At 46.3% G+C, this 12,067-nt stretch overlaps 3 protein-coding genes across 7 annotated transcripts in view; 2 read left to right on the top strand and 1 right to left on the bottom strand.

The window, feature by feature from the left end:
• The first annotated feature begins 99 nt into the window (after positions 1-99).
• Positions 100-4,341, top strand: mutyh (mutY DNA glycosylase). 3 transcript variants are annotated; one of them, XM_029149209.2, is made up of 15 exons: positions 100-476; positions 581-705; positions 921-960; positions 1,041-1,114; positions 1,505-1,546; positions 1,647-1,718; positions 1,792-1,905; positions 2,008-2,105; positions 2,316-2,460; positions 2,559-2,646; positions 2,712-2,894; positions 3,102-3,247; positions 3,397-3,546; positions 3,696-3,735; positions 3,838-4,341. In XM_029149209.2, the coding sequence occupies exons 1-15, from the start codon at positions 362-364 to the stop codon at positions 4,038-4,040; spliced, it is 1,635 nt and encodes a 544-aa protein (XP_029005042.1). In that variant the 5' UTR covers positions 100-361; the 3' UTR covers positions 4,041-4,341. The 3 variants fall into 3 exon arrangements, with proteins under 3 accessions (XP_029005042.1, XP_029005041.1, XP_029005043.1); XM_029149208.2 differs by having other exon boundaries at positions 100-503; XM_029149210.2 differs by having other exon boundaries at positions 100-503; positions 3,696-3,746.
• A 395-nt stretch (positions 4,342-4,736) lies between these two features.
• On the top strand, positions 4,737-8,263 carry elovl8b (ELOVL fatty acid elongase 8b). Its single transcript, XM_055508520.1, is given in 9 exon segments — positions 4,737-5,000; positions 5,079-5,159; positions 5,444-5,522; positions 5,524-5,632; positions 5,716-5,796; positions 5,895-5,951; positions 6,045-6,159; positions 6,866-6,993; positions 7,059-8,263. Coding segments are annotated over 8 exon segments (792 nt in total). The 5' UTR covers positions 4,737-5,000; positions 5,079-5,101; the 3' UTR covers positions 7,224-8,263.
• The window catches only part of LOC114853899 (zinc finger protein GLIS1), a 49,859-nt gene continuing 45,624 nt past the window's right edge, over positions 7,833-12,067 (bottom strand). For all 3 annotated transcript variants that reach the window (XM_029147789.3, XM_029147787.3, XM_029147788.3), the window contains 3 exons: positions 10,329-10,462; positions 9,596-9,751; positions 7,833-9,505 (listed from right to left, as the gene is read on the bottom strand). In XM_029147789.3, the coding sequence (XP_029003622.1) occupies positions 9,369-9,505; positions 9,596-9,751; positions 10,329-10,462 (427 nt within the window). In that variant the 3' untranslated portion in view covers positions 7,833-9,368. The remainder of the gene's footprint in view (positions 9,506-9,595; positions 9,752-10,328; positions 10,463-12,067) is intronic.

Here is a 12,067-nt window from a genome sequence, read left to right as displayed (position 1 = left end):
ATGTTTGGACATTTCAGATATTTAGTCATTAGGGCGTGGAAATCCTCTTTAAGTCAATGCACATACCACAAAAGCAGCTAACGTGTCATAATAAAAAATAAACTACAATTATTAGATATGGTTTGAATTAGAAGTCTGATAAACTTCCATATGTTAGAAGATAAACTGAAACTTCTTCTAAAAAATCAAGAAAAGAAATTCCTATGGCTCCGCCCACCGGAGATGACGTAGCGCTACGTACAGCGTTTCATGACTGTTAATTGGATGAGAAGCAATTCCGAGTCCGAACGTGGCGGGAGTGAACATAACGTAAACAAGGCTCAACGAGCGGGGTATAAACAAGTTAAAAAGTCACTTGAGTATGAGTTTGAGTATGAGGCAAACAGTTTCAGCGATGGACAAAGGAAAACGAGCCAGAGTGGAACTAGAAACCGTTAAACGGAGGCGTAAGAGGTCAAAAACCGCCGGGACAGAAGGTCGAGTACATGTTGAAGTTACTAAAGGTGTTATGTAAATCACAGATACACGAATCATTTACTTCATCCATACATTTGATTCTAAGCTGCTTTTGGTCTTCCAGATGATGTTTCTTCTTCTCCCTCCTCGTACCACACCTTCCCTGACCCAGCGCGTGTTGTGCAGCTGCGCTCTGAGCTCCTGCGCTGGTACGATCAGGAGAAGAGAGAGCTTCCATGGAGGACTCTGGTAAAGACAATACAGGGAGAATATAATCAGACATGTGTCACTATTTCTTAGACTACTGAATAGTAAATATATGTATGATTCGTCTTGTATGAAGTGATATAGTCCTAGATATAGATAGATAGAGTAGAGATAGTCTTTGGTTATAAACACAATATACTGTAAAATTACTGATACAATGCAATACTAATGGTTTGCTTTCAATTTTTCTCTGACAGGCTGAAACTGAACTGGACGTCAACATCAGAACATATGGAGGTGACAGAGTGTTTTCTTGGCAAATGTATCCGTTTCTGCTGCTTGTACAATTGACAAAATGCTTTTCTCTATTTCTACAGTGTGGGTTTCAGAAATCATGCTACAACAAACTCAAGTTGCTACAGTAATAGATTACTACGTCAGCTGGATGAAGGTTGGCACTAAACTACATTTGAGTCTTTGTGTTTTATGAATTAATTTTTAGAAAATATGTTTTTCTAAGATGCATTTTGTAAATGTCATTTTAGTGTTTAATCCCTTCATAACCAGAGTTAACAGGTCACCTGATTTTCTAATTGACTGGATGTTGACTTAATTAAATGTGTCCTAATGGTCACACACATTTATAAAAGTTTTCACACGTTGTGTATGTTCATGTGTTGTAGATGGTGAAAGATTTTAAAACCTCTGAGAATGAAATTTTAAGTTAAATGAAAAATCTTGTGCACCTTAGAAATTGTTTAAACTTTTCTGGAAATGGGGTTTATAACAGATGTGGGCAGTCTTCAGATTTAACTGAAACCCTCACTTTGTTGCATTCCAGCGCTGGCCCACAGTGCAGGATCTCGCAGCTGCTAAACTAGAGGTGATTTCTATGTGCAGCAATCATGGTCATTTTAAAATGATGTTTGTGTTGGACGTAAATCTGTTGTTTTGTTTGTAGTTTAATTTGTATTTATGAACAGGAAGTGAACCAGATGTGGGCGGGCCTTGGCTACTACTCCCGTGGAAAAAGGCTGCATGAAGGCGCTCAGAAGGTTGTATTAGTGGTGCTAAGCTGCACATGTCAGGCCTGCAGGTGGTGAGTGTTAGTATTTTTCTTTACCGTAGGTGGTGACAGAGCTGAAGGGTCACCTGCCTCGGACAGTTGACGGCCTGTTGAAGCAGCTTCCTGGTGTGGGACGCTACACTGCAGCGGCTATAGGCTCCATTGCGCTGGGACAGGTGGGTCATTGGACACGCATGTTTCTGTACTTCTACTGCTACACTTCATGTCTGCAGTGTCCTGGTTATCAACTGATGACAGAGTTGGTCCGTGTTGCCTAGGTTACTGGAGCTGTGGATGGAAATGTGATTCGGGTGTTGTGTCGGCTGAGGGCTATCGGTGCTGACAGCACCAGTCCTGCAGTGACAGAGGCACTTTGGTGAGATTACTTTCAAATCCTGGTTCATATTTTAAGGACCACAATGACCTTTTGTGCAATCTGAACAAGAGGCTGTGTTTGAAGTTGTGTTAGATAGGTCCAAATGAAATTGTTAAGAGGAAACCTTGCCTCACAGCAAGAAGAACCTTGAATTGATTGGAAGTTTCCTAGCCACATACTTTAAATGCATTCTGTTTTTTTATTTTTCAGGACTCTAGCCAATACCCTAGTGGACGAAGAGAGACCAGGAGACTTCAACCAGGCTATGATGGAGCTAGGAGCCCGAGTCTGTACACCTAAAAGTCCACTCTGCAGCCAGTGTCCTATACAGCCCCACTGCCATTCTTATAGCAGGGTAAGTACCACTGCAGGGTCTAATTGGTGCCACTAGTAGCACTAGTAGTACTGGCTATGATTTGTGGAGTGTGCTGATTGCTGTGGTTGTCTGTGCAGGTTCATCTCAAACAAGAACAAACCTCGAAGAAACTCTTGGGGAAGCTAAGCAGGAAAGCTTCAGTGCTCCCTGATATTGAAGACTGCAGTAAGTGTTTCACTTTCACTCCTGCATCACACGTTCATGATTTTTAGTCCATTTTATTTGCACAGCGAGTGGTGGAACGTGTCAGCTGTGTTCCCTGGAGCCCTGGAACGAAGAGCTGGGTATTCACAATTTTCCCAGAAAGCCAGCGAAGAAGCCGCCCCGAGTTGAGCGAACTTTGACCTGTGTGGTGGTTAGACAGGGAGTGGAGGGAGAGGAGGAGTACCTGCTCACACAAAGGCCAAACAAAGGTCAGTTCATCTAGGGTTTCCCAGTGAGTGTGCTGTCTGTTTATGGCAGCTGAGGAATTGTTTCAGGGGTTTAGAGGAAGGCTGTGATTCAGGATGACTTTGGATGATTCTGCAGCTCTATAGCTTGGATGTTTATATTAGTATGCTCTTAGTTAGGGCAACTGAATGAGACATAAATCGATTTATTTATTTTATACCATTTAAAAGGTTTGTTGGCTGGCCTGTGGGAGTTTCCAAGTCTTCTGCTGGAGGGTGAAAACCCCAGGGCAAGTCAGAAGAGGACACTCTGTGCTGAGCTCAGGAGGATGCTGGGAACCCAGTTAACAGAGAACCTCTTCCAGTATGTGGGGGAGGTAAACCACAGCTCCATTAGTACTACTAGTATTGTGGCATAATATAGTACTGTATATGATATAAAAATGGTCATAGGACAGTATGTGGTGAAACGTGTCTTTGTGGTGTGGTCCCTTTGTGTAACACCTCTGACTCTCTCACGCTGCAGGTGGTTCATATCTTCTCCCACATCCACCAAACCTACGTGGTTCACAGTGTGCGTCTGGAGGACGGCGACTCACAAACACAGACTGAAAACGCACAGTGGCTCAACAGATCTGCTCTGCAGGAAGCTGCTGTATCTACGGGGGTGAAAAAGGTTAGTGTCCGTCCTACACCCCAAGGAATCCGTGTAGTTTAACACACACGCTGTACTATTGCTGTTAAAAGTAAAGTATCAAATCAGGATCCTTTGTGTGTACTGTAAATGTACTGTTTGTATGATTGTAATGCATCCACTCTTTTCAGATTTTCAAGCTTTATGATTCTATGGACACTAGAAATGCAGGTACCTCTACGGTGTGTACTTCCATATACTTCCATATTTCCATACTATAAAAAAATGTATGTTCTGGAGTAATAACATACTGTTTGTGCACTTTTAACATAGAATGGAAAGAAGCAGAAAAACCCTTGTGTCAAAAAGGAGTCAAAAAATCCCAAGAAAGGTCCAGCACACGGCGGCAGCAGCAGACAGCTGTGCCTCAGCTCCTTCTTCAAGGCAGTGAAGGAGGAGCCGTCTCCTTAGAGTCTCTGTGGACATCCTGGTGTTTCCAAGCTAATAGCTTAGGAATGAACGATGGGCCACACTAAGTTTGAAATTCTTATAATTTAGTCCAGAATGCTACACTGATAGTGTGTTCAGTGTGGTGTATTTTAATATTTTTTGATCACTATATGAGTATAAGATGTACAATTTTATGTGTATGCTTAAAAACAGTTCAGGACTATAATCACTGTATTAACATTATATTTTGACCAACATGTACTAACGTGTGTATGTCTGCTATGTGTTTCTTGCTAAATTAAAAGTTGTTTTTATGGAAGAGTGGATAACTACAAGTACCCTTCACTGCTCATCATCTAACATCAAATTAAATTATCATCATTCTTTTGTCCTTAGTAATGTCTGTTATTCTCAGCATATAGAATTTTTGAATTACGCTTTCAGAACCACTGAATCAAAATCAAAATCAATCAAAAAGAAATTGCGTTGAAAAAAGTTCAGTGAACACAGCGACATCTACTGGTAACAGCCTGTTTGCACCAATGCCAAGGCGTCTTTAGACATGCATGTTTAACACTAAAGTTTGTATGTGAATCTGTATGTGACTATTTAATTTATAAAAATCATAGGAATGTTTGCAGGTGTGAATGATACTGTACGCGAGCAAACAAATAGAACACATATGTTTCTAACAAACGTGTCTATAAAGCTTAATACAATTTATGTAATTTTATTTTATAACATTAGTTATATTTGTGTTGAGACGAGAAACAGCGCCCCCTGCTGAAAATAGGAAGTGGAATCTCCTCACTGGTTTCTTACGTTTCTCAGGTTTTTTTTTTAAGTTAATCTTCAGTCGAGTCTTTAGTTTTTGCAGCGGCTCGGTTTCGGTCGTTGCAGCCGGTTCCGGTTCGGGCTCACCGGTCGCAGAACGAGGCTGTGGGCTTAGCTGCAGGCTGAACTCAGTTGTTGACTGTTTGCCAGTGTCCAAAGGTTCTGCCCTGTTGTCACTGAAGTGTGCAGCACCACCGTTTGCCTGCGGTCAAGTGAGCGCAGCCGGCTGCAGATTGGTTCTTATACATTTGATTAAAAAGGATACGATATTTTCCTCCTTTTTGTCACAGGTTCAGGGCTTTTGCGTTTTCAGATGACTTCCCTTTGGCAAAATGTCCAAGCTGTGCACCAGAGGATCGTGGACAACGGAGGTACCGGACATTAACATGGCTACATTGTTACAAACTGAATGGATTCATCTCTTCCTGCAGTTGTGCCAGATGTTTTAAATGATACGCTGCCATAGGGATTGTTGCAGGGCCTTCTGTCTCTGTCTTGTCTTGTTCTTATTGTGCATTTAGCAGATCTGCACGCACACACACACACACACACACACACACACACACACACACACACACACACACACACACACACACACACACACACACACACACACACACACACAGTGAACAAACCCAGGTCCTCTCTCTTCCAGATAAGAGGACGGACCCGTGGCTGCTGGTCTACTCCCCCGTCCCAGTGGCCCTCATCTTCCTGGTTTACCTCTGCCTGATCTGGGGCCGGGCCCCGTCTGATGAGACACAGGCAGCCCGTCGACCTCAAAGTCGTTCTCATAGTTTACAACTTCGCCATGGTCGGCCTGTCTGCCTACATGTTCTATGAGGTGTGTGAACGAGGAAACCAGGTCAGCGTCGTGCTCAGTAGAGATAAAGAGTCATTACATGAAGGTCTTGGTTTTGTTTCCAGTTCCTGGTCACATCCAGCCTCTCAAACTACAGCTTCCTCTGTCAGCCTGTGGATTACAGCAGCAGCCCCCTGGCAATGAGGGTCAGTGGCACAAGCTGAATATGAAGACGATCAGACAGTTGTGCGTTTCAAGAGGAAAAGGATAAAGTGACGTCTGTGTTACTGTGTTCTATACTCAGATGGCCAGAGTCTGCTGGTGGTTCTTCTTCTCCAAGGTCATCGAACTCAGTGACACGGTAGCAAAACAGATTTAATATCAGTGAAATTCATCTCGACTGTGTGTGAGACGGCAGAACTGCAACTATCTTTCTCTGTGTGTCTGTGAGCAGCTGTTCTTCATCCTGAGGAAAAAGAACAACCAGCTGACGTTCCTTCACATCTACCACCACGGCACGATGATCTTCAACTGGTGGGCGGGAGTCAAGTACGTGGCTGGAGGCCAGTGTAAGTGTGGGAGCGTGAGGTGGGCTCTGCACGGCGCCCGTGGCTGGTTGGTTTGGTTGGTAGGTTTGACTGGTTGGTTGGCTGTTGGTTGGTTGGTTGGTTGGCTGGTTGGTTGGTTGGTTGGTTGGTTGGTTGGTTGGTTGGCTATTGGTTGGTAGGTTGGTTGGTTGGCTGGTTGGTAGGTTGGTTGGTTGGTTGGCTGGTTGGTAGGTTGGCTGGTTGGAAGGTTGGTTGGTAGGTTGGTTGGTTGGTTGGTTGGCTATTGGTTGGTAGGTAGGTTGGTTGGTTGGCTGGTTGGTAGGTTGGTTGGTTGACTGGTTGGTAGGTTGGTTGGTTGGTTGGTTGGTTGGTTGGTGTAGGTTTTGTGTGTTGGGGGTGGGGGGTTGGGGTGGGTGGGTGGTGGGCTGTGGTGTTGTTTTTTTTTTTTTTTTTCATTTTGTTTTTTGTTTTTTTTTGTTTTTTCTTTGCGTTTTTTGTTTTTTTTCTTTTTTTTTTTTGTTTTTTTTTTTTTTTTGTTTTTTTTTTTTCTCTTTTGGCTATGTGGTTGGTTGGCTATTGGTTGGTAGGTAGGTTGGTTGGTTGGTGGTTGGTTGGTTGTTGGTTGATTGGTTGGTTGGTTGGCTGTTGGTTGATTAGCTGGTAGGTTTGACTGGTTGGTTGGCTGGTTGCTTGCTTGCTTTGTTCAGTTTGCACTACTCTCCTGCAGCCTTCTTCATCGGCCTCGTCAACACCTTGGTGCACGTGGTGATGTACTCCTACTACGGCCTGGCTGCCATCGGCCCCCACATGCAGAGGTACCTGTGGTGGAAGCGATACCTCACGTCTCTGCAGCTGGTGAGTGGCGGTGAATGACTTACGTGCAGCGTAAAAACGCATCTGAACGTCTGCTGCGTCTCCAGGTGCAGTTCCTGATGTTCCTCCTGCACACGGGCTACAACCTGTTCGCCGACTGTGACTTCCCCGACGCCATGAACATAGTGGTCTTTGGCTACTGCATCACACTCATCATACTCTTCAGCAACTTTTATTTTCAGAGCTACCTCAAGAGGAAGAAGCAGAATTAAAGGCGGGTGGGTGAGAAATGAAAGAAATGAAGATGGCAGAAGGAAAAATGATTGTATAGATGCTCACAGAACCTGATGAGCCAGTGTTTCACCCCGAGCCTGGTTCTGATGGACCATGTGAGGCAGGTACCATGGTGCTTTAGAAATAAACTGAAAAAATGAATTAGTAAAGGGACATTTGCATTTCGATTGGTGAAAAACATAAGTAAAAAGGGTCCGTAAATGGAGCGGGTCAGTGAATCATTCAGTGATCATTGCAGTCATGTGAATCAGATGCTAATGAAGTCAGAGGATCCAGCAGTTTTCTCCACCACCAGCATCCAAATAAGGAATCAAGCCTTTAGTAGAATGTGATTCATCCATCCAGTTCAATCCAGAGAATTACACTATCAATTAAGCTCCCCCACAATACCAAGACGCTTTGTGTCGGTTTTTCCTCTGCTTTATCGCCCGTCTGTACCCCTCTGTCTGCAGTGCTCAGCGGTGGCCGCTGGAGGGCGCACCACGACCACAGTCTGAAGGTTTTCTCGGTTAAGCGCTTGAATCAACTAGTGTGAAATAATTCAACTCGTTTGTGTTAACTTGTAAAATAACAAAGCGTACAAGACGCTGCTTGATCAAATATTTATTCCTTAAATTTGATAAATGACAAACATTCAAATGACCGTTGTAAACAAACTGTACATTTTATACATATAATATAATAAAGTAAGTTGGTGTCTCTGCAAGAGCCCAAACCCTCCTCAGGAAACAAAGGCAAAATCACTTAACAACAAAAACAGAGGAAGGCGAACATCTTTCCCCACTGCTACAATAACACAGCAACAAATGATATATTCTTTTCAACACTAAAATAGATTTAAAGGGTGTAGATTTGAGAGAGAAGAGGGTGAAAGGAGGGAGACGACTTTCCATTCAAAATTCACTCGGGTTTTTGCGATGTTAAAGCTGGAAACACTGCTTGTGCAAGTTCAGTTTGGTTGTGCTGTAAGTGTGCAAATCTGAGCTGGTGATGGAGTTTCAATAAATGACGTCCTGAATCCTGTGGAATGACTTAATGACGACTGATGCAATATATTTTTTAAAGGAAGGTGGCTTCCACTGATTTATTATTGTGCCCTAGTAACACTGACCTTAATGTGGCTGTAAGCCTTGAACTAGGTAAAGGGTTGGGTTAAACATAAAATGACTATTTATTTATAGTGGGAAGTTGTCCACAGATCTCCGTGCTGCCAGACTGCATTAATCAATTAATTTGAAGTTTAAATGAATTTGAAAAGGCAGATCATGAACTCAGGTGGGAGCCTGGGAGACACGTGTCATCTTTAATAAAGCAGAAAATGTGGCTCCACACCAGAAAAGGCTGATGTCGACACTACGTTTGTACAGTAGAAGGTTGTGTTTCTGATGCCACTGCGCCTGACCCTCAGCAGAGACAGCATGGCTGCTCACTCACGGTTCGCTGTGCGGATGAGCCAGAGGCGGCTGTCGGACCGGCGGTCAGCGGACGTCTGCGTCCGAGGTGGAACTGTGCGGCTTCCGTGTGAGGCGCCACATTTAACAATGACTAAGCACTTTGTTCCCGCGTGAGCGCCTGATTCCATGTGCGCACCACGCTGATGACATCATCAGGGTTTGGGCCTGTTTTCCTGTGGCTGTAAAAGCAATTGATGAAAAAGGTATCCAGCTGTGAACTGAAAATCAGCAGAAAGGCAACAGCATTAAACACATCTGGAACCAGAAAATGTTGCAAGTAGAACTCATTTGGGAACGGCTGAGTCAAAGTCTGTGATCCTTACGGAAAGCCAGGGAGTGACCTGTAGGTAGTTCATCTGGACCGGACTCAGTCCCTCCCACCAACATGCGAAATGCGAGGCACAAAGGTGTGATCACAGCTTATTGATCCACATGCGTGTGCCATAAACAACAATATCAGATTCTTTCCCAATAAATAAGTGTCTCATTAATTTGAATGTCACAATGTGGTGTCACTGACGCTCTCAGGCCATGTTTAAGCAGATGCAGCAAACATCTGAACGGGTTTAGGGAATTTCAGGGGTTTATAATACAGAATTACTGTCATGAAGCCTATGTAGTTTCAGATCTATTGGAGACTGTGGGTGAAGGTCCTGCTCCAGCGCTGCTCTACGTCTCGGTGTAGACGGAGGACACGTGGCTCAGGCTGCGGTCGAAGCTGCCCACCTGGAAGTAGACGCTCTCCTCGGGGCCGGAGGAGAACTGGCACCCGGCGTTTCCCTGCAGCTCCTGGGTCAAGCCGAAGCCTGCGTCACAGAGGAGACGCGCACGGCGTCGCATCATTACCTGAAACCACCGACCCACCCGGACCGACCCGCGGGCCGCGGCGCGCTCACCTGCGGAGCCGGCGCCGCCCGGCGCCATGTGGAAGCCGTTGTGCTGCTGGGACGCGTAGACGTGGGAGTCGCCCCCCAGGTGGGCGCCAGCTGCCGTCTGCTCCATCCTGTAGGAGTCGCCGAAATGGAAGCAGCTCTGGAAGCTGCCCTGGTATTCTGGGAAACCGGGTTCAGGGAGGAGAGACAGAACGGAGAATCAGAGACCAGCAACTATAGGCGATTGTTCCCTAAGTAGGTGAACGTCCACTGCATCCTGCTCAAACTCCATGACAATGCTATATTTGTGCGCATGTTGCGCGTGCCAGTCCCATACGATGCTGCCTTCGTCCCCATCCTCCCAGTTTGTCCTCAGAAGCGACCACAGTCGTCACGATAATGGGAAAGTAGCCTTTCCTGGAGCGGCTTTGCGCAACTCCCCGACCGCAGCGCGGTCACAGAGACGTCCGTGTGTGGATCTCCACAGTGAAAACAGTGTTTAAGGCATTAGGAAAAAGGCCGGAGAGTGACAGCTGAGTCTGCCGCGCTCGGGCGCCCAGAGACAGCCCAGCGCGCGAGCCAGCGCTTCGCTGGCCGAGCCGGAGCAGGCAAGCGGCTTCCGGCGTGCGGTTTCCCCCGCTCCGGCTCCACCATCCGTCACTCAGTGCTGTGACAGAGCTGCCGGGCTGCATCACAGTGAGCCACGAACGCCACCGATTCACCTCACACAGGAAACGGGGAATAATCAGAGTCTTACCGTCACTGGCACACGGGTGGTGGTGATACTGGGAGTAGGGCTTATGGTGAGAGTGGACGTGCTGCTTCTCCAGCGGATGGGGGGGGGGTGTCCCGGTCCCCTTCATCCCAGGAGACAGGAGGGGGCCCGACACCCTGCAGAGGACACGAGGCTGGATGAGGTTTGCATTTGAAACGGCCACTCTGTGATGGACACATTCAAATATATTTGGCAATGAAATGCCTTGTGGATAGCGACATCGCAGCCTAAGCCCTAGCGGCATGCCGGCCCCCGCTAACCGCAGGATGCCACGAAGCCAGCGGAGCAGTTAGCGATGCAAACACCAAGGAGCAGAAGAAGAAGAATAAGAAGAAGAGGGAGCGCGAGTGGAAAGTTGGGCTCCCCACATGTAATGGCCCTCCTGCCACATACTATGATCTTAAGTCAACAAACAGTAGAGTGTGCATTCAAGTGAAACCCACACACACACACACACACACACACACACACACACACACACACACACACACACACACACACACACACACACACACACACACACACACACACAAGCAGTATTTATTCATACCTAAGTGTTAAAGGTCAAAGTTAACCTGACCAACAACTTAACAACTTAAAACACATCAAGTGCTGCTGCGTTGCTACGTGAAGCACATGGATATGAACGACAGCCCTCAGGCGACTGCTCCGGGCCCAGTGCTCCTCGCACCGGGGCCCCCACCCGGCACTCAGCAGCTGGCAGTGGCTGTGAGCTGGGCATCTGGCGAGACAATGTCAGAAGCAAAGCTTTCCAGTAAACGCTGACGCGGCCGTTGCTCCCTGAGGTGTTGGCTTTGGCATCGCGGCCTTTTAACGCCGGAGCTCACAGTAAAAAGATAGTTCAGCCTGTACTACCTTTAAGGAGAGAGGTCATGGATTTCACTCCAGAACGTCTGCTTCCCGGACTCGTAAAGGTATAAATGGTTCATGAAGAGTCAGGCCTGGAGGCAGTGAACAGCAGCAATCTGCCGTCTCCATCATCCAATGACCTCAGGTGGAAAACAGTCCCTTCAGGTAGAATCTATATAAAACACCCTCGCTATGATGTTTCTAGAGTTCGTTGATAAAATAAGCATGTTTTCATTGTACAGTAGAATATTTTGTGGAATTTTTCATTTTATAAAAGATTTCAAAATCTTCTTGCATCAACTTTGAAGCAAACAAAAAGAGGCAAATTTCCAAACCCCACATTTTGCCGGATTTGCAAATGAAAGCAACTTGAGGCGCAACGGCCGATGCCTTGATGTCGTTTTTGCTTCTACACCTCACAAACCGATCTAGAGGGAGGGGTTCCACGCGAATGCGCCTCACCTGTCCCTCCTGTCCTGTCCGTGTGTGACGCCCTGTGTAAACCCGGCGCTGCAGGCGCTAGCGGTTGGCTAGCGTGGCTAATCCATAGCCTGGCAGCGGCCCAGCTCTTGGCCACGTGTTGCTGCCGAGAGCAGCGTTCTCCCAGGAGCTGCTGTCAGCACAAACTTAGGAAACAGTTATACTGTTCATATTTTTACAAGCTGCCTCTATGTGGAGCTAAAGCGAATCATAGCTAATCACTGCCAGCTGCCTCCGGCCTGGCTCTCGCTAGTCTCTAGCTTGTTAACTACTCAAGCTGGAGGTATGAGGGGAATCTTTCATATGCCACGTTAATCTTTCCCCTGATATTCATGACTGTCCTGTACTGCTCCACCGCTTCCAGCGGCCTC

This window comes from Betta splendens, chromosome 4 (assembly GCF_900634795.4).
Source record: "Betta splendens chromosome 4, fBetSpl5.4, whole genome shotgun sequence".
In the NCBI taxonomy this organism is placed as follows: Eukaryota; Metazoa; Chordata; class Actinopteri; order Anabantiformes; family Osphronemidae; genus Betta; species Betta splendens.
The sequence above is the reverse complement of the archived record's forward strand: the minus strand, read 5'-3'. Positions and strand labels throughout refer to the sequence as shown.

What these genes read in the sequence shown, in the direction of transcription:
- mutyh (XM_029149208.2), top strand. Translation starts at nt 362, where the DNA reads ATGAGTTTGAGTATGAGGCAAACAGTTTCAGCGATGGACAAAGGAAAA. An exon ending in GCTCCATTGCGCTGGGACAG is followed by an intron (nt 1,906 to 2,007) that starts GTGGGTCATTGG and finishes CGTGTTGCCTAG; the next exon opens with GTTACTGGAGCTGTGGATGG. An exon ending in CCCTGATATTGAAGACTGCA is followed by an intron (nt 2,647 to 2,711) that starts GTAAGTGTTTCA and finishes TTATTTGCACAG; the next exon opens with CGAGTGGTGGAACGTGTCAG.